Genomic DNA, 22,117 nt, shown 5'->3' with positions numbered 1-22,117 from the left:
ACCCCACAGGCCACACACACATTCATAAATAGTCACCCCATATGCCACACACACACACACACACATTCATAAAATAGTCACCCCACAGGCCACACCCACACATTCATAAAATAGTCACCTCATATGCCACACACACACACACACACTCATAAAAGTCACCCTATATGCCACACACACCACACACACACACTCACAGTCACCCCCAAACACCACACGCACACACACAAACACACACACACATAAAATAGTCACCCCACAGGCCACACACACATATATTCATAAAATAGTCACCCTATATGCCACACACACACACATTCATAAAATAGTCACCCCACAGGCCACACACACACATTCATAAAACAGTCACCCCATATGCCACACACACACACACACACATTCATAAAATAGTCACCCATATGCCACATACACACCACACACACACTCACAGTCACCCCCACTCACCACACACACACACACATACATAACATAGTCACCCCACAGGCCACACACACACACATTCATAAAATAGTCACCCCATATGCCACACACACACCGTCACCCCCACACACCACACACACACACACATAGTCACCCCACACCCCCCCACACACACATAAAATAGTCACCCCATAGGCCACACACACAGTCACCCCCACACACCACACACACACACACACTCATAGTCACCCCACACGCCACACATACACACACACACTCATAAGATAGTCAGTCACCCCACACACACTCATAAAAGTCACCTCACACGTCACACACACACACACACTCATAACATAGTCACCCCACATGCCACACACACACATGCACAGTCACCCCACACGTCACACGCACTCATAAAATAGTGACTATACATGCCACAGACACACACTCATAGTCACCTCACATGCCACACACACACACCAGTCACTTCACCACACACACTCATAAAACAGTCACTCCACACCACACACAGTCACAGTCACTCTTGCTGTCACACACACTCTCACACATTCACTCTTACATCACACACACACATTCTCACCCACACACACACCCACTCTCACACTCACACAACCCACATTCGTTTCCACCCTTCTCCACAGAGGAGGGACAGAGGCCTGGGCGTGGACAGGGTGACTGAGGGGCTGTGGCCCTCCTAGGGGGCTGGGAAATCTGCCCAGTGAGAAGAAGACAGCGAGGAGTGGGCAGGCGGCCAGAAAGGATCCAAACCTGGGCTAGGATTTTCCCAGAGCCAAGGGCACTCCTCTGGCCCTGGCAGCCCTGGGACAGGAACATAGGCCAGCTTCTTGTGACACACAGTCTGCTCCTTGAACCCCAGCTCTGGGGCTTGGCCCCTGGGGCTGTTCTGAGTGACCTCGCTTCCCCCAGGAAAAAACCACTTTGGTTTCCAGGACTTGTGGGCCTCGGCCTGAGGAACCCCTCTCAGGAAGCGAGAAGGTGGAGAGGTACCAGGAGCTCAGCTCCCACAGCAGGTGCATCCTGGCTTCTCAGGGCTCCTCTAGGAGCCTGTTGTGTGTCTCCTCACAGCCCGGTAGCCTGGACCTGTCACCTGGGCCTGTTCACAGGGACAGACTTGTCCCTCACAGCTGTGCATACCTGGGTCTCTCACCTCGAAACCCTGGACACAGAAACAGGCCAATCTTCTCATTGCTTTGTAAACACACACGGTCTCCTCACAGCCTGAACACGCTCTTGGCCTCGCCCCACAAACTGGGCCTTCACAGCCTGGCATACACAGGCCTGTTCCCTCATAGCCTCGTGTGCAGACAGGCCTGTTGCCACAGGGCTTGGCCTCCGAGGGCCAGAGCAGGAGCCAGGAGCTGCATCTGAGTCAGAAATGAAGCCTCATTAACCCAGAATAACTGTTTAATGCTTCCACACCCCTGGGAATTAGCCTCAAGGGCTGAACCACCCAAACCAAACAGGGCTGGCCTCCCCAGGGGCCCTCAGGACTGCAGGCTCTAGCGAATGCTGGGAGGCAGAGCAGCCACGGGCCGGGAGACCCTGGCCCTCCTCCTGCAGGCTCCAGGCCTCCTCAGATCTCCCAGACCAACACGGCAGAGGCCAGGCCGGGAAGGCTGGGAGGAAGAGCAGAGCTGCTCGGAGAAAGAGGCAAGGATGTTCAGGGTCTAATCCCGCTTGCCTTCTTGGTGGCCTTGGAACCTTGTGCGAATGACTTATACTCTCTACACTCAGATTTCCCCATCTGCAAATGTCAATAAGAACAGAACCTATTCAGTGAGAGGAAGTAATTCACAAAACGCAGCATCCAATGCTGAGTAAACTCCTCCAACATGGGAGCTATGACTGCGTGTGAACAGCTCAAAGTTCTGAGCTGAGGCCACAAAAACAACACTGTTACTCAGATGGAAGAGCGTGAACAAGATGACCTGGGTATTTTACCCACACTCTGCCTTCTTCCACAAAACAATTTGAGGTCGATTCTATAGCAGCAGTTGTCAACCCTGTTTTCATGATTGTCCGCATAAAGAGCCCTAGGGTCTCCCCTATCTGTCCTCCCTTTGAAAGAAATACTCAAGAATAAGATTTCATTGAATAGGGTCAGCTTTGGAGGGCCACAGACTATTGTAATCATTAAGATTTGTTTAAATCTCAAAGAACCAATTTTGGTCCCGTTAGGGGTGATGTGGCCCCTGTTGGGAATGCCCTAGAGACGCAAGTCCAACTTGATAAAAACTAAGCAATGGGAACACAGTATTTAGGAGGTTGCATTCTTTTTTCTTTTTTTTTCAGACAGTCTTGCACTTTCCCCCAGGCTAGAGGTAGCATTCTTTACACACAGAAGAATGTGTTCTGACTGTGTGTGCACTGCAGCCACAGGAGGCAAATGTATATTGGTGTAGGAGAGAAAATGACAAAAACACTTAGAAAGTTAAGAAATTCAAGCTGAGGTGGTGGAATTTCTAAAGGTCCTCAATTTTGATGTTCCACTGATTTTTTTTTTTTTTTTTTTTTGGTTAAAGATAGAGAAAAGAAGAGAAAAGAAACAAGGAAGGAAAAGAAAAAGAAAAACCTCATATAGGTGGTTGTAAATAAAGAGGGGAGAGAGTGGCCGTATCAGCAGAAGCAGAGGGGTCAAGTCCTGGGAGGGCTGCAGAGTCCCAGTCTCAGAGAAGGGCACTGTTTGATCAAGGAGGAGGTAGGACAGCCGCACAGATCTGGATTGAAATCTGCTGGGTAATTACGGGCAAGTCACTTGATCTCGCTGAGCCTTGGTTCTTTTACTTGCTTAACGACAATGAACCAGAAACGACCTAGCCAGTCCTGGCATCTCATAGGTACTCACTAACTGTATCTAAATTAGGTGAACACTTTCTGGAATCTGTCCACAGAACCAGGATTCAAATTCAGGTTTCCCAGTTCATTTTGCTAGCTGGCGGTACCTCCAAAACACCTTACGTTTCTTTGCCATTTTAAAAGGAAGGAGAGCACGCCTTCTCAAATATCACCAAAACTGGGTACAAAGAGCCACAGGAATTGAAATTGATCAAGTTGCCAACACTGAAATATCACTGCCACCTGGTGGCAGCATACCTAAATTATTGGGGGGCAATAGTCCATGTCAGCATCTTAAGCATGCTGTAGACACAGCCAAAGCTTACACCCTGAGAACGAAGACCCACTGATCACCTGGCAAGTGGGCCAGCACGCAGCCAGGCATCTGCCAGTTCCTTGACATCCTGATTTAGGTTTTCTGAAATTTTTAAAAACTGGTTGATTAAATTTAGCAACCATCAATAAACTGGATGCCACCATAATTGAACGTAAACATCCAGGTCTTAATGAGAGCTGCTAGAAACAGTGATCCCAGCTCTGGACTTGCTCAATCAACTGTGTGAATCCCACACGCAATCCTTAATATTTTTGGGGTGGGGCATGGGGGTCTCACTCTATCACTCAGGTTGGAGTGCAATGGAGCGATCTCAGCTCACTACAAACTCCATCTCCTGGGCTCAAGTGATCCTCCCACCTCAGCCTTCTAAGTAGCTGGGACCACAAGGGCGCACCACTACGCCCGGCTAATTGTTTGTATTTTTGGTAGAGATGGGGTTTTGCCATGTTGCCCAGGCTGGTCTTGAACTCCTGAGTTTGGCTATCCGCCCGCCGTGGCCTCCCAAAGTGTTAGGATTACAGGCATGAGCCACCACACCTGGCCAATCCTTGACATTTGAATGTTTCAAGCCCGAGCTTTTAAAGTATCTTTCTAGCCAAAGCCTCCTGAAGCCCATTTCTATGCCCATCATCTTGGTTGCCCCTTGCAGCTATGCAATACTCACAGATTTCACAAATGCTGCCTTCCAGGTGCACATGTAAGTACTGTTGAAAACGCGGACCAGGGAAAGGCAGAAAACAGAGCCTTGTGGAATACTGCACCTGACAGCCTTCACTGATACTCATCTTGGCCTCCTTTTAAATAAGGCATTTTTTTCCCAACCCGTTAGGTAGGCAGTATGTCTCCAAGTACATTCTGCCCTGTCCTGAGCTAAGAGAAAAGGCAAGGCTGTCACTTACTGAGGCCCCACAAGTAAAACAACATGGGGAAGGGAAGAGGTGTTACCCCCGTGACCACCACCACTCAGTCCTCCCTCTCAACTGCTCTGGCATCTGACTCCCAGATGGTCCCCAGTAGGTGCTGACGAATGCCCTGCCTGTCCTGAGACACACTCATACCTGGGCACGTAGAGAGAACCAGGTATCAGAGATGTTCTCCCAGTAGAAACGGAGCTCTCAGCAGCATCTGCTGATCACACGAACCGGTGAGCACCACCTACCTGCTTGGCTGACATCTGTGCCTTCCCGCTCCACTACATTCAGAAATCTCCAGCACATACAGGTACTGGAAAGGTCGAGCTGAGCCATGCCTCAGCCCCTTCCTAACGATGGGAGCTTGGACTCCAGTCTGAGCCTCACCTTTCCCATATGGAAAATGGCAACAATGATGATCATTAATCTTATGCAGTTGTGGTGAGGGTGAAATGGACATGATGAGTCTAGCAGAGCTCCTGGCACACAGCTGGAGCTCAAAACACGCTAGTCCTGGCACACAGTAGGAGCTCAGTAAACACTAATTCTCGTCCCTTTTGCAGTCCCAACTTGGAGACTCAGCTCAGTTTCTGAGACTTGGCCCCACAGCACAAAGCAAGAGGACCAGCAGCTGACAGGGGAAAGGAGGGGAGTGGCCCTCTCTGGGACCAGGAAAGTCGTTTTCTGGGGTTGCCTTTCTGCCCCCAACCCTGGCAGTTGGGGGAGCCGCTCTGGAGCCATGAGAGGAATCCTGAGTGTTCCCTGGGTCCTCCCACCATGTGATACGGCACCCAGCTCTGCTCGGGGCCAGCTGTTCATCCCCTGCAGCTTCCCAGCTTACTGTAAGGATGACAACTTATGATACACTGGTCATTCCAGCCATACCCTGCTGGTGCTGTGGGGCCCGGGGCCTGTCAAAGCTTGTTCTAAACCAGAAGATCAGAAGACAAGGAGAGACAGGGAGGCAGGGCAGGAATGAGAAGCTGACTGTACGTGCTTCACGCCCTGGTCCTGACGTCAGGGTTTCTATCGCCTGAGCCATGGGGCAGAACTCAGGCTCCTCCTCGGGTGGCTGGGGGACCCTTCTTAGGAGATCTGCCCCTGGGTCTCCAAGATGAATTTCCCTTTACGTGCCAGAAAGCTCTGAACCATCCTACGCAGAGCTAGAATCAGAAAATGAGGCCAGAGAATCTGACAACTGAAAAGCAGTGAAGACTACAGAAATAGGGCTCAGGAGTTTGAATCTCTGTATCTCTGTTAAGTTTACACGTGGCACGGCCTTTGGAAGTTACTTTCAACTAAGCATCTTGAGCCCCTGAAGTCTAGCCTCCCCGGCTGGACTCCCCTCAGGGTCACCCTCACTCTGAGAGCAAGAAGTTCTATGATCCTTTTGAAGCAGGAAAACAGCTATAGGGTTTGAGAACACCAGGGCGAGAATGCCATTTCAGCACTGCGGGGGATGGGAACAGCAGAGGACGAAGGGCCAGGGACTTTTAGACGGGGAGCAAAGTTCCTCAGCTGGGCCATCTGGAAGGCATGAGTTCTCCACTTGCACGCCTCCGGGTGGCAGACTGCCTTTAAGCCATCACACCGCTGCCTGAGTCGCTTTAAACAATCAACTGAGTCAGGACTTACCTTCCACTGCAGAGAATGGAACCACTGGTCTCGCAGGTAGCTGTTGGCAGCCTGTAACGACAAGAACAGGACAGCAATGTCCGGTCATCAGCTTGCGGCATCTCAGGGCATTTCAAGGCCAGCCATGTGAGCCCCCCAGCCTGCTCTGTGGACAGTGTCTGCCCTGTCACCCTAATGAGTCTGCTGAAAGATATGCTAAGCTGAGCCCACTGTGTGCAAAGCCAGAACAGAAGGACTGGCCAGGGAGGATTTCCTCAAAACAAGACATCACTAGCACCATGTGCTTCCTTTGCTGGGTATGAGTGACTTCAGACACTGCTGACTCGAGACCTTTAACTGCACACACAGCCGGACTTAGGGACATGGGAGGGGCTGGGATGAACTGGTTGGAGGCCCAAAGTGAGGATGGTGGGGGCTGGCTGGAGGCCTGTGCATGAGGACTGTTCTAGGAACTTGGCTTTTGTAATCCACATAGTCTTTCCTTGGTCCTCACAGCAGCCCTATGAGGTGGCACCTATCATTATGCCCATTTCTCAGAGGGAAAAATCGAGACCCTGAGATCTCACAATGAAGTGCATTCAAACCCAGGGCAGCCTGGCTTCCAAGTCTGTGCATTTAACCATGACCTTCTCCTGCCAATGGCAGAAGGTCATAGTAGACGGCATCCAGCAGACTTAGGCTAAACATGACAGCGGGGGAAAGAAAACCTTCTCTGATCTACCCCACACTAGTTCTGAGTCTTTGGACATCTCAGCCTCAATTTTCCCATCTGTAAAATGGGGACAGTAACACTGATTTTGCAGGGATATTGTAAGGACCAGAAATTATTCTTGTAGAACATCTAGAACCATGCTTGGCACATGGCAGGTGGTCAAAAATGCAGCCATTGTTATTATTATTGTTATCATTAGCATTGCCATCATCAAATCCTTTCCAACAAAACGCAGCCCAAGGCAGCCCTCCCAGCCCTCATGAGTACCCCTGCGGCAGCCCTCCCAGCCCTGAGTACCACTGCGGCAGCCCTCCCAGCCCTCATGAGTACCACTGCGGCAGCCCTCCCAGCCCTCATGAGTACCACTGCGGCAGCCCTCCCAGCCCTCATGAGTACCACTACGGCTCTCACCTCCTTTCTCGATCTGCTAATAGAACAGGAAAGCTACAGTGTTTCACGGACACCAGACACAGCTCTGAGTCCTATGTGTGGACTGGCTCATTCAGTCCTTACAAGACAGCCCTGTGAAGTCGGTACTGTCAACATCTCATGGTACAAATGAGGAAACTGAGACTTCGGAAGTTAAAAACTTTCCTGAGTGTTCACAGACATGTGGTGCGGGGCCAGGAACTGAACCGAGGTGGTCTGACTCCTGCTGTAAAGCACACCACCAGGCCATTCTGAGTTCCCCACTGGCTACCCCTCCACCCCACGCCGGGCCGAAACGCAGTGTGCATTCCCCATCAGAATCCACAGCCCTCTCTCCAAAGTGACCCTGCCTCTGACAGTTCAGGGGGTCTGACGAAGGCTGGAGCCTCTCTCCAAGTACGAAAGTCCACCTTCTGCCTCAATGCACACAGACACACATACACACACTCAAGTGTGTAGCCCCTTTGGTTCACCCTCGTTTGAGGAGATCCAGGTCACTCTACAGGTGACCACCTCCCGCTCCCCAAGTCATCTACGAAACATCAGCTCTCTCCCAGGTCAGGGTCTGGAGCAATCTCTGGCCTTGGATAAACGATCCATACCAGTAGCAAGTGTGGTGTGGAATAAAGCTCTCGTGGGCGAGTTCAGAGACTCAGGGTTTTGAACTCTGGACTGGATGAATCCACACCAGCCACCCCAAGGCTGGTGGAGCTTGAGTCTGCCCAAGTGCCAAGCAGACAGAAGGCAAGCCCTCCATGTGACACAGGAACTCCTACAAGGGCTGAGCCTCTTACAGGTGCAGGTTCAAGTCCCGGCTCTGCCATGTCTAGTGATGTGACCTGGAGTAAGTTGACTGATGACCCAAGCCTCTGCCGCCTGCCTGGAGCTGCGGAGGCCGAAGAGGAGAAACAGCCCCCTGGAGAGACTGTTGCTGAGCTCCTTCCCATCAGCACTGCCCAAGCTCTACTGGTCTTGTGACAATTCCTATTCATTAGGATGACAAAATACACCCCTGCTCGGGGAGAGCCGTGCGAAGATCCCAAACAATGAGCTAACCCATGAAAAGTGCTTCCTCAGCATGGTGCCTGGCACGTGCAAACACTCCACAAACAGGGGCCAGCAGCGTCAGCGGCAATGGCCAGGGCCGTGCTGATAAATGCTTAACATCAGGCTCTCCGGAACAAAAAGCCCTGATCCCAGCGTGTGCGGATTTTCGTGTTGTGAACAATCCCATCTTGGCCGATTCCACACCTTCAAGGGGATGCCCCTGGGCCACAGCTGGGGACAGACGTGCACAATTGGCTCTGGTGGGCAGGTGCAAGCCGGAATGAGCTGGCTCCAGGGCATGCCTGGTCCACATCCATTCCTGTGCTTCTTCACACGCCATGGGTGCCAGAGAGAGAAGGCGGTAGTAAGGAAAATAAGCCCCCCTAAATATGTTCCATCCTAAATCCCTGTGATTAAGTTATCCTATGTGGCAAAGGAACTCTGGACGTGAACAAGTTCAAGGTCTTGAGATGGGGAGATTATCCTGGATGATCCAGGTGGCCAATGAAATCACCAGGGTCCTCACAGGAGGGTCAGAGTCAGACTAAAGCAGACGTCAGAGTGATGTGGCCATGAGCCAAGGAAAGCGGGCAGCCTTTAGAAGCTGGAAACGAATTCTCCCTGAGAGCCTCCAGAAGGAACATGGTCCTGACACCTTGGTTGTAGCCCTATGGGACCTGTGTTGGACTTCAGACCTCCAGAACCATAAGAGACTAAATCTGTGTTCTTTTAACCACAAAGTTAGGGGTAACCAGTCATAGCAGCAATAGGAAATAAAACCAGGAGGTACAACCAGGTTGGCATAACGCTGATGTGAGTTGTTCCACTGGCTCTGAGGGTCCACAGTGGACCCAGGCAGTGCCTGTAAGCTGCCACTGGCTGAACGGAATAGCCAAGCAAAGACAAAAAGAAGGAGGTGAAGGACACCCACACCCCTCCCTCTTCTGTGTCCACCGGCCCCGCCATAGTGCCCTGCATATATGTCTGACCCTAAGAGGGAAGGGGCCATGCATGCTCTACCCACCGCTGTATCCCAGGGCCTGGAGCACCAGGAGACCAACAGGTGTTTTCTGAATGAATGAACAAAGGAATGAATGAACTAGGAGTTCCTTGAGGGCAGGGTCTTATTTCTGAATGCACAGCCAGATGAGCAGTGCCTGGCTGGGCCAGGGTTGGTTACAATGGAATGAAACAACACAGAAACAAAGGAAGAAACAGGAAAGCAACCCAGCTGTCACAGGTGGTAGAGTGTGACCAGAGGAGACTCCCTTCCCCAGCCTCTGTGGCGAAACCCAACACAGACCGTCCTCCACGATGGCTAGACCAGCCCTTCCCATCTGGGACCTCCCTGGCTCGTGAGTCTTAGGGGGCCTTCCAGCCCTCCTCAGCAGTGTGTGAGTCGGTCCTCTGGCTGGCCAGGCAGAGGTTCTTGCCCAGGACTCTGGATCTTGGGCAAGTGCTATAGAGATGGGGCAGGGACAATTCACCTGGGAGGAGCTGGGTCCTGCCCCGCATCTTCCTGCACTGGTGGTGATGGGACTACCACCTGCATGCCCCTGACCCCACCTCCGGGCCATTCTCCAGGCTGCCATCATCCTTCTAGTACATTCCTTTCCTGCTTGGGATGGCCAGACCCCATTTCAGCTGCTGGCACATGAGAGCCCTGAGGGACCCGCAGGGCCTACTGGCTCTTGGCCTCTCCTTCTTCCTACTCAAAGTGGACATTCTGATGTATTTGCCCCGTAGGCGTTTTTACAGAAGGAACCAGCATTTCCACAACTGTGGCTTCTCCTGGTCACACCGTCGGTGCTCCTGGCATCTCCTCTGCCCCGAGCTCACATCCAGGTGGTTCTGGCCCTGCCAGACTGGGTCCAGCCCACTGCTTAGCCACTGGCAGGGATGGCTGCCAGATCTCCTCTCCTGGTCCCCGGCTGCCAGGCCTAGCCACACCCTCCATGAGCTGAGCTGCATGAGCCTCCAGTCTTGGCTGGGTCCTCGGCAGCCTGCCTCTCACAGCAGCACTCGATGTCTAAAGGCGTGGGAGGGATTTCTTCAGAGCCGCTGACCACAGACGCTGCTACACATCAGTCTCTTCTCAGCCCCATCCTTCCAGGCAGAGCCATCTGGGTTTCCAAGCCTTTCCTCCCATGGAAGGGTGTGACCCCCTTCCCCAGCCACACTTGGCTTTCTGGCCACTTCCGTTCCCTCTGGGATCCTCTCAACTCTTGGAGGTCGGTGTGGCATTCCAGGAAGAAGGCAGGTTTCAGTTCATCAGCAGTTTGCAGACCCCAGCTAAACAGGTATGTGACACAGGGCTGGCGAACTAAATGCGATGCCGCATGTCACTACCAACCACAGACCACGTGTGCTTACTTGGTACCAGACACCACGAGAAACGCTCACACACACCTCCTCTCCTCCTCAATACACCCATCTTACAGAAGAGGAAGCCGAGGCTCGGAGCAGGCAGTGGGGTGCCTCTGCACACTCCGGCGACTGTCCCTGCCCTCCCCACACCTCGGCCAGGACCCCATCCCTCCCCTGCATTCCTGAAGCTTCTGGCGGCCACTTCTTCAAGCCCTCGGCCCACACCCTGAGGCTGGCTGGGTATTTATGTCCCACCCACAGGACTGGGAGAGGAGGCAGGATCCACGTAGGATTAACTGCGACTGCTCCAGTGAGCCTGGTGTTAAAACAAACAACTGAATGAATTAATGACACGTAAGGCAAGGCATGGAGATGCCGGGCTGAGGACAGTCTCAATGCGGAACTCTCCTGCGCCTCCTTCCAGGGAGGTAGAGACGGCCAAGATCTCCCACCCACTGCGCCCAGCTCCTTCTGCCCCAGTGCGACGAGAAGTAAAGCTGGCCACGGTCCCCTCCCCACCCCCGTTCAGGCTGGCTGCACTTCAGAAGAAGGCAGAGGCTTGAGCCTCGTTTGTCCACCGTAACGATGAGCATCTTTCCATCAGGAGTCAAAGGGAGCTTAAAGATCACCTCGTCCAGGGGTTCTCAGTCTTTGGGGGTTTATAGACCCCTTTGAGAACCTAAAACAAGCTATGGACTCATACCCATGTAATGTCAACATGTATGCACACACACTACACCCACACAGACACACACCACACACACACACCAGTTACACATGCACACATGACACACACCACACCACACACAAAGACACAGACACACACACACACACACCATACACACACCACAGTTACACATGCACACACACCACACACACAAAGACACATACACCACACACAGACACACACACCATACATACCACACAGTTACACATGCACACACCACACAAAGACACATACATAACACACACAGAGACACAGACACACACCATACACACAAAGACACATACACCACACAGACACCACATAAAGACGCACCACACACACACGCACACACCAAAGACACATACACCACACATACACACACACACCATACACATACACACCATAGTTACACATGCACACACCATACACAAAAAGACACATACACCACACACACACACCATACACACAAAGACACACCACACACACAGACACACGCACACCACATAGACACATATACCATACATACACACAACCAACCACATAAAGACACATACACACCACCAACCACATAAAGACACATACACACCACACACAGATACACACACCACATAAAGACACATATACCACACACACAGCACACACACACCATATAGTTACACATGCGCACACACCACACAGCCACATACCACGCAGACACACCATACACATCACACACACAGACACATATGCCACACAGACACACACCACATACACAAAGACACATACACCACACACACACACACCCAATAGTTACACATGCACACACACCACACAACCACATACCATGTAGACACATACACCACACACATCACACACACATACACCACACACACACCACATACACCACACACACACCACATACACCACACACACACCACATACACAAAGACACACCACACACACACACTATATACAGACACACCAGTTACACATGCACACACACCACACATACACATACCACAGACACATACACCACATACACACACACCATACACACCTCATACACACACACACCTCACACAGACACACAGATACACAAGCACGTACACCATATACAGAGACACACATCACATACAGACATACACCACACATACCAGTCACATATCACACAGACACACCACACACACATGCACACACCACACAGATACACACTATGCACACCACATATAGACAAAGGACACACACGCACATACCACACACACATATGCACACACAGAAACATGTGCATACACACCATATACACAGAGAGACACGTACCACATATAGACACACACGCCAGGCAGGCACACACATGCACACACACCACACAGACATATCCACCATAGACACATACACAGATAAACACTCAGACACAGATGTGTACATGCACACATGCAGACATACCACACACACAGACACACATACCCCACAAAGACACACACATAAACCATACAGACACACATACACACACACCACACAGTCCCACACGTAGGACTGTGCAGGCAGTTTTGGAATCTACCATGGACCACGTGTTAAGGACCCAGATCTAACCTAACCTTTCCTCTGCTGCCACTTTTCCACTGGGGAAACCAACGCAGACACCACACACACACCCAGACTTGGTGGGGTCGTCATTTATGTCATTTCCAGCTCTCTTCCCTCCAGGCTCCTGGCAAGCACATAGGCCAACGCCAGCGAGCTGGTGCCATGCTGAAGCGACCTGTGGTCCGTGCATGGAAGCCCCTGAGAACCCACGCAGCGCCGGGCACACTCCCTGCCCCCACTGGCCCACGGTGGACACACAGCACAAGTGAGAAACAACGCCTTGCTGTTTCTAGCAACCTAGAATGCGTGGCCACTCGTGACTGTGGCAGCACCTGGCCTGCCCTGCTCTCAGACTGGCTTCCATGCAGCGTGTACTCCCACCAAGAACATTCTGCTGACAACCCCTTCTCTCTGCTGCCCGCTGCACTCCTACTTACCCTTCAGGTCCCTCCTGAAATGCCACTTCCCCACAATGACTGTCTTGATGGTGTCTTCCCCTCCCCCTCCCCCACCAAACCAGGCCAGAATGCCTCGCCTAACGCAACACACTGTCCTGGAATCGCCTGTCTAGTTGTGCTTCCTCTGCAGGCGACGGGCTCTGGGGGGTCAGGAACCATGTCTGACTTATGCAGCACTGCATCCATGAAATCCGGAGAAATATTTGTTAAATGAAAGACTGGTTGAAGTGTTGAATGAATGAATGAATGAATTGGACGGATGGAGACATGGATGGATGGAAAAACAGATAAGACACACAGTCTGATGGATAAACAGATGGGTGGGCGGATAGACGGATGGATGAATGGGGTATTCATATACTCATTCTGCTCAGTGAAGAAAGTTCACACGCAACAGACCTTCAAAAGAACTCTTCAGCTCTGATTCCCTCTCTTCCCCAAACTGTATGTGACTAAGACTCTAAAAATGATCATGGCAGTGTTTTCTTAAACACCTACTATACACCAGGCACAGTGCTAAGTATTTTACATGTAATATCTATAAGCCTCACAAGATCCAAGGAGATAAATATTAGGGTACGGTTCACAGATAAAGAAAATGAGGCCCAGAGAGGTTCTTCCTGTTGTCTAGGGTTCCACAGCTAGAATGTGGTAAAACTTAGGGTTCCAGGGCTGGTTAGAGCCTAGGGTTCGACAGCCAGTTAGAGTATAAGGTTCCAGAGGTAGTGCCCAGGAAAGCTGGGCAGGAACTCAGGTCTGTCTGACCCTACCGTCTTCCCTCCCTACGATCCAGCCCTGGAACCTGAAGCAAGGCATCTGAGCGCCTCTGGATTCTCAGGACTTGGGTTGGGACATCCATGAGCATTATTTCTCCATGGTAGCTGCCCTACTGATGGAACAGGAGGACGAAGGATGTGGCACGCAGGAGACCTCACCTTGAAACTAAGGGAAGGACCGGAACTTGCCTCTAGCAGAGCAGGCGGAGGCTGATGGAGCCACAGAGGTTGGGACAAGGCTGGACTGTAAACTGCTCGTTCCTTCGGCTTGTCTACTGTTGAGGAAGGACACAGGCTGCTAGGCAATGTCTTGAATCCCAGCACAGCCATCTCTAAGGGGCTTCCAAGCAAAGGGAAAGCTGACCAGGCGGCTTTCCAGCCGGGAGAAGAGGCACGCTTCTGTGCAGAGTCCCCACACTGTCCTGCTGGTGGCTGATCCGAGAGAACCCAGCCCAGTGGGAACATAAGGCACAGCTGGAACCCCAAAGGTCACCCTGAGGAGAATCCATTCAGACCCGGGAGAGGTCCCCCCAGACCAACCCTGAGGGTCACTCAGAGGAGAATCCATTCAGACATAGGAGAGGTCCCCAGCCAGACCCCAGACCCCAAGTTCCCTGGAAGCCGGTGCAGCTGGTTCCGACTTCTGGTGTTAAATCTTTGGAATGCTGAAAAGGCCTGGTTCCAGGCAAATGCTGCCCAGTTTCCTCTCCCAAACCTGCCAAGTTCTTTCTCATTGTTGTACTGTCTCGAGAGGTGAGAAAAACAGCCCAGGGTGCGCTGTGAGCGACCTTCTCCAAGCTCCCTTCCCCGGCCCAGTTTCTTAGGGAAAAGCAGCTTCCTTTCTTACTGGAAGGTAGAGAGTGAGACCTTTCTGGTGCTTTCCAGACCGGAAAAGTCCTGCTTGCCACCTTCCAGTAAGAAAGGAACCCACCCTGTCCCTGCCCTACTGCCAATGTTTGGGGTAAACAGTTGCCCTGCCTCCTGCAGGACTTTCCAGAACATTGGTGGAGAAGAGCGGAATCCCGGAACCCATTCCAGAAAGAAGCAGACACTCTTGGGAGGAGGGTCTCCCTGCTCTTATCTTGCCTGAAGCCTTGTTTGTGGAGCAGTGGCTCCGTCTGATTTTTGCTGATCGGCAGAAACTCAATCGTAAGGCAGAATCCCCCAGAAGATGATCTGCACCGTGTTGCTCTTTAATGCCCACTATCCCATTCCAGGGGCCAGCGAGGAGCACCCCAGGACGGTTTCACGACACTGTCTACGTACTTACGTGGTTTGCCTCCCCACAATGAAATGCTAGCAGACAGGGCATTAATGGAGGAAACAGGATAAATAGGTCTTTCCTGCAAGCAGGGATTCCGGTAACATGACATTAAGGGAGCTCATGCTGAAAAACACAAAGCATCCAAAACACACCAACTGGACCCATGCTGGAAGGCTGGGCGCCCCTCTTTGGCAACTCAACTTGCTGGTAGATTGCTCAGTCTCTGAGCTGGGGATGAGGGCCTGAATGTCCTCTCTGCCTTCCTTGAAGCATCAGGTCAGCTCCCTGTGGTCTGCAAGAGGCACTGATTCAAATTCTAACAGAGCAAGAGTTTTACAAGGAGCTCCTCAGAAGACAGAAAGAGAGGAGGAGGAAAAGAGGTAAGAGGGGAGAGACACACAGAGAGGACTGGGAGACAGGCTCGGAGGTGGTAAGAGTCCTGGAGGAAGGACCTGCAAGAGAAGCCCAGAGTGAACCACGGCAAGAACTAAAGAGAGAGAAAGAGAAGAGGCAGGAGGGGATGGAAGGGGAAGGAGGGGAGAGAGATGGAGAAAAGGCATCAGAGAGACAGAGGAAAACACACACACACAGATGCAAAGAACCTGAAAGAGACAGAGACGGAGAGAGATCAGGCAGGCTGGGGTAGGGAAGGGGCACTGGTCCTCTTTGGGCCCTGCCATTCCCCTAGTCTGTAGAGAATGGCTGTGCTGTAATGCAGCAGGGTGCAGACTGCGTGACAGCACAGCCAGCCTGCAGGATCGAAGAGCCCCCTGTGATCCGAGGCGATCTTCCCCAGGAGCGGGTCAGGTGCCTGCAGCATGAGGTCAAAATGAAAAGGCCTCAAGGCCAGCACTGCTCCACACAACTTCGTGTATCAATGGAAGTGTTCTCTATCTGCATTGTCCAACACAGCAGCTTTAGCCATGTGTGGCCCCGGGCCTTGGAGGTGTAGCTAGGGGGCTGAGGAACTGTGTTATTAATTTGACTGAGTAAATTAAACCTATATGCGAGCTGCCATGCGTGGCTGGTGGCAGCTGTGTCGGGTGGCACCGTTTAAGGCACTTCCACTTCTCTGCTGACTAGGAGCTCTCAGGTGATGCTGTTCAGATGGGCCGTGGCCCAAGAGGGCACCTGGCTGTTTCTTGGTCCCCTCTCCCACGCTGGAGCAGGGAAGATCTGTCCCCAGGGCCAAAGGGGTTGTTCTCTGTGGCACCACGGCTCTGAGTTCTAATACAGTGTGTTGTATGTGAATCAAGACAAAGTAAAGGCTCTCAAAGCAGAGGGTCCTGCCACCTGTCACAAAAGGCACAGGAATACAACCAGGACTGAAGAAAGCCCTGAGCACCACACCGGGGGCCAAGTGCACTCTGCCCCATCCTCCCTAGAACCACACAGACTCACTAGTCCTGTTTATAGAATGAGCCAGCTATACACCACCCCATGCATCACGGTGGGCAGAGTGTGGGGGCGAGGACGAGAGGCAAGCAAGGGAGAAGCTGATCCAGGCCTACCTCTCCTGATGGAAATGGCAGCCAGGGAGAGAACCACAGCTGCCAGGGGCAGGGGCTGCACCTACCTGGGTTCCCCTGGGGGGAAGGGTTGGGAGGCCGAGTCTGCTGCTCCTGCCCTAGCTTGGAATCCGGCTCTGGATCTGAGGAGCTGCAAGCCGCGGCCTCCTCCTCCTTTTCCTCTGCTTCCTCCTCTCCTGCTCCTGCCTCTGACTGCGCTGTCCACGGGAGCAGCGGGCAGTGAGTAAGTGGGATGCTGGAGCAGCTAGAGGCTCCCCGCCCGCTCGGCTCCTCAGCGCCACAGGGGCAGCTCTGTCCTGAAGCCCTGCCGGACGCGGTGGCCAGGCGAGTCATCGCAGTTGGGCCCGCCGCCACGGCCAGGTTAAAGGGACATTCCAGGCACTGCCTCTCTGCTTTTCAGCCTCACTGCCCCTGCATCCATGGGACGAGTGATGCTCTGGCCTCCCTTGGGGGCCAGGGCTGCCCCTCCAGCCCCAGAAGGAATGAGGCCCCTTTGCTGGTGGAGGAGGAAGGCAGAGGCTCAGGGCCTCCTCTCCTCCGACTGGACTGTTTCAAGGGGCTCCCTCCTGCCTCTCTGTCACATACACATCTAGGCCCCTCTGCCCTGCCACCATACTGATTCCTCTAGTGTCCCTCTACTCCTTCAGAGCTTTCAGTGGCTCCCTATTGCCTTTGGAAAAGAGTCTGAGGCTTCTTCACTCAGCTGGTAAGGCCTGGGTGATCCGGCCATCGCCCAACAGATCCAGACACATCTGCAGCCCAAACTCCATCTCCCCGTCTCCTCCAGCTACAGCAAGTACCCAGGTCGCCCACATTCATGATTTGCACACACATCCCCTCTGCCCGGAGCGTGGGGCCCCCACCCCACCATCCTGGCACACTCCTACTCATCCCTCTACACCCAGTTCTAATGCCGCCAGTCCCGGGAGCCTGCTTTGGCCCCCCGGGCCAAATGAGTTTCTCCTTCCTCTGGGCTCCCAGTCCTCTGGGGTTGCCTCTGATGTAGCCGTTAGTTCAGTAATCATTTGTTTATGGCCCTGTCTCCCAGTGGCTGAGGGGCTCTTCGTACATGGGGCCTACCCCAGCACCGGAGAGAGGCTGCCTCAAAGCTCTGTGACAGCAGGAAAGTCACTGGGGTGGGATATTCCCCGGCATCCCTACCTCTCTGTTGGCCATGGAACCCTGTGATTGCCCACCCCATCTCCCACCCCGAGGGGGCTGGCACTGACCACCCCCTTCATGGACTCTGTGATGCAGCCATCGGATGGGCAAGAAGGAGTGAGTGAAGAGGCAAAGGAACTGGCAGGAGAAGTGTCTGGCGGGAGGATGACACTGACCTCTATCATAAAGACGAGGGAAGAGAAACAAAGGAGAGGAAGGCTTTGCTGGCTGCGGTGGGAAGGCAGGGGAAAGACAGTGTGGGGGTGTGGGGACAGGGTTAAAAGAAAAGCGTGGAGGGCAGACTGTGAGAGATTCACTAAGTAGACTGGGGCAGACGTGGTTTCCGGAGTCTTCTGAGAGATGACAGTAAGAAACAGGACTTTTCTAACAATGCTAAGTTGTTACGGTCCGCCACTGAGCTCAGTATTCCTTGGAGCCCAAACTGGGTGACTCTTAGCCCAATGCTGTGTTACACAATCCAGCGGCTGCTAGATCGAAAATAGGTTTTTAGAGAGCATCTCTTTGGGCTAACAAAAGGTTTCCCTGGAGAAACAGGTTAGGAATAAAATGATCTCAAAAGAAAAATGGAGGCAGATCTTCTTCCCACTGATAAGAGGGTAAATTTTGTCTACATGAGGGGTTTCGGACTCGGGGTTCCTCCCGGAAATTGAGCTGGCTCCCCGACCTGACGTAGCCTGTCTTACGGATGTGTGACCGTGGCCATGGTTTTTTGTCGGTCACTTCTCCATTCTTGGTGGACCCACCTCACCGCCTCTGTGTGGGCCTGGTGGGGCTACCAATCCAAGACCTGGGCCTTGCCTGCGGTCAAGAGTGGGTGGGTAATCCGGGGGAGTGCATTCCTGGGGGCTGAGTGGGAACACAGCACAGTCGATCAGGATCTTCCACGAGATTTTTTTTTTTTTTTGAGACAGAGTCTCGCTCTGTCGCCCAGGCTGGAGTGCAGTGGCACTGTCTTGGCTCACTGCAAGCTCCGCCTCCCAGGTTCACGCCATTCTCCTGCCTCAGCCTCCCGAGTAACTGGGACTACAGGCGCCTGCCACCTCACCCGGCTAGTTTTTTGTGTTTTTTAGTAGAGACGGGGTTTCACCGGGTTAGCCAGGATGGTCTCGATCTTCTGATCTCATGATCCGCCCGTTTCGGCCTCCCAAAGTGCTGGGATTACAGGCTTGAGCCACCGCGCCCAGTCTTCCATGAGATTTTGTAAAAGGTACTGGAAACAAAAAGGGCGCTCACTCATAAGGACTATAACCTCTAAGGATGTGGCTTTGGGCCGCAGGTAGGTCATCTTTCCTACCACACGGTGAGATGTGGTAGGATCTGCCAATGAAGCCAATACACAGAAGCACAGCCAGGAGACGGAGAGACAGATGCCCACTATTAATGATGTCATCTGACCCCTGGATCCAGCAATGCCTGAATTCCTCTCTAAGACTTCCCAGTTATTTTAATAGTTAACAGCTATTTTAATAGTTAACAGCATTAAACTCTCTTTTTGTCTCACTAGTTGGAATAATGTTTGTGTCATTTCCAACCAAACGTCCTGACCAGTACATACAGAATGCACTTTTTTTCCTGAAAAGACAAGTTATAACTGTATCAGTCTCAAAAGACTTAGATCAACAAGATGTCAGAAACCCCCTCACTCGAAGTAAAGCAAAAAGTTAGCATCTACTGCTCATCTGCTTTTCACAGTCTTCTTGGGCCTAACAGATGTGCCTCAGTTTCCTCATCTGTAAAATGGAGATAAAATTTATTTATCAGGTTTATTAAGGGAACTAAATGAGTAACCTGAAAAGTTCCTAGACTGCAGCAGGTGTGCAGGAGGAGGTCAGACCATGCACAGTCCTCTTCCTTTACTCCAGTCAGACCCAGTTTATAGCTTTCTTATAGTTGGGGAATAAAATCACCCAAGGTTAAACATCCTTTCCTCTTGATGGTTGGCTGGCTCCCTCCAAGGGAAACGAGGGGGGTGAGTGCATGAAGATGAGGGAGAAGAAACTGCTTGTTCATGTTTATTTCTCCTACCTGCAGTAAGACAGTTCCCCCAGGAATCGTGAGCTGTAAACAGTACTTCGGGGCATTCTCCCAGGACAGCAGCTGAACGTCTTCAATCGCGCTGTAGGAGACTGAGTTTTCCATGTACCCAGTTGGCTGCAGCAAAAAAAAAAAAAAAAAAAAAAAAAGGAAAAGAAGAGACATGCATTGGTTACAGGAGCAGACATGACATCCGCATCTCAGATGGTTCCTGGAAACATCGCCCCTCTGGCGACAGGCAAATGGAGCTAGTGCAGGAGCTCGGCACCTCTGGTGACTAAAGGAAGCCTCCCTGTTTCTGGCTGGCCATATCCAGCTGCAAGGGGGTTCACTGTAAAACTCCACCCACACGTTTGGAGGTGCAGAGTTAGGAACAGAGTGGGAGCAGCTAGAGGGCAAGGACTGAGGGACTGCTGCTCTTGGTATCCACGGGGCCAGCACAGGGCGTGGCCGGAAGCCCGCCATCCCTCACCAGCAACGAGCCACCACCTTCTCCTGCCCAGAAAGCACCGATCTCCCCTCGTCCTCTCCCCAAGGATATGTATGCTCCACTTGGCCTCCAGAGCCACATTCCAAGATGGCAAACTCCATATCCCCACCCCGCTGCTCAACATTCTTCAATGGCTCCCAATGGCCCAGCCACAAAATCCACACTCCCATCCACAATTGACAGACCCAGCAGGGTCTGCTCTCCCTGTGCCCCCAGCTCCGTCCCTAGGCGGCATCTCTATTCTGTGTCATTATCTGTTGGATGTCTGCCTCCTGGCCAGGCCGCGAGCTCCATGAAATCAGGGCCTAGGTCTGTCTTGATTCCCACTCTTTCCCCAGCGCCTGGCCCATGGCAAGGGCTCAATAGCACATGTTGAAAAGAATGAGAAAGGCTATTACTATCGGTCATCGTTGGGAGTAGGGGCAGGGCAAGAGAAATCCACAGTCACCCACCACTCTCTGAGTGAGTCTCGCTGTCCCGAGAAGGCACCAGGTGACTGCGGGATATAATGGCCACCAGGAGCCAGAGCAGATGTCCTTGTCACTTTGGCTCCAGAAAGTCAGACTTCAGGAGAAGCAGGTGAGCGCAGCACAGCTGAGAAGAATAACAGCAAACACCTCCCTAGCTCTCGCATGCACCCTGGGCACGTGGCAATCATTTAATCCTCACAGAGGTCTTGTGGAACAGGTATCAAGGTCATCCCATCATACAGACAAGGAAGCTGAGGCTCAGGAGGTCACGTGATTTGCCCAAGGTCATTCAGGTAGGAGTGGCACGGCCAGGACTGAACTCGGCCATCTGACTCTGGAATCAGAGACCTGACCTCTATCCTGTGTTCCAAAAAAGAGGCAAAGGCAATTCAAAGTTTAAGACCAACAGGTTAATTCTACCATAAAGATGGGGGACCTCCGTTAGGTTTGTTAATTTCAGTATCTGTCTGCCAAAGGAGAGATACGGTGATGGGGGTGGAGGTAGAGAGGGTTGATGGCTGAAGCTGCCTTGGAGACAAGGGCAGGCCACTCCTGGAGAGGTTGGTAGGTCCACCTAGGGGCTCGGGGATTCCTCCCAGGGTTGCAGGAGCTTCAGCCAAGGTTCACAGGGATTGCTGCTCAGAAAACAGACTTGAAAGGAGACAGTGGTGACGGGGACAGTCTGCAGGCTGCTGCAAAGGTTGAGGTGAGAGACAAGGCTGCTTGGACCCCGTAACCTAGGGGAGGAGGCAGCCGTGTTCATCCCGTCCTTTCCACCACTACATCGCTCACCCCACAGAGGACCTCCTGGCCACCAACCCGGTGGCTGCCATGTGTCACCCAAGAGGGTTCTCTTTATACCACCATGCCTCAAAGTCACACTCCTGGGTCT

At 52.4% G+C, this 22,117-nt stretch overlaps 1 protein-coding gene across 1 annotated transcript in view; it reads right to left on the bottom strand.

Annotated features, from left to right (window-relative positions):
* The window catches only part of CMIP (c-Maf inducing protein), a 265,419-nt gene that overhangs the window by 85,009 nt on the left and 158,293 nt on the right, over nt 1-22,117 (bottom strand). The window contains exons 2-3 of the mRNA XM_011942159.1: nt 20,257-20,382; nt 6,199-6,249 (exon numbers count right to left, since the gene is read on the bottom strand). Coding sequence (XP_011797549.1) covers nt 6,199-6,249; nt 20,257-20,382 — 177 coding nt within the window. The remainder of the gene's footprint in view (nt 1-6,198; nt 6,250-20,256; nt 20,383-22,117) is intronic.

This window comes from Colobus angolensis, unplaced genomic scaffold (assembly GCF_000951035.1).
Source record: "Colobus angolensis palliatus isolate OR3802 unplaced genomic scaffold, Cang.pa_1.0 Scaffold207, whole genome shotgun sequence".
Lineage (NCBI taxonomy): Eukaryota > Metazoa > Chordata > Mammalia > Primates > Cercopithecidae > Colobus > Colobus angolensis.
Note: the sequence above shows the minus strand (reverse complement) of the source record. Positions and strands in the feature narration are given on the sequence as shown.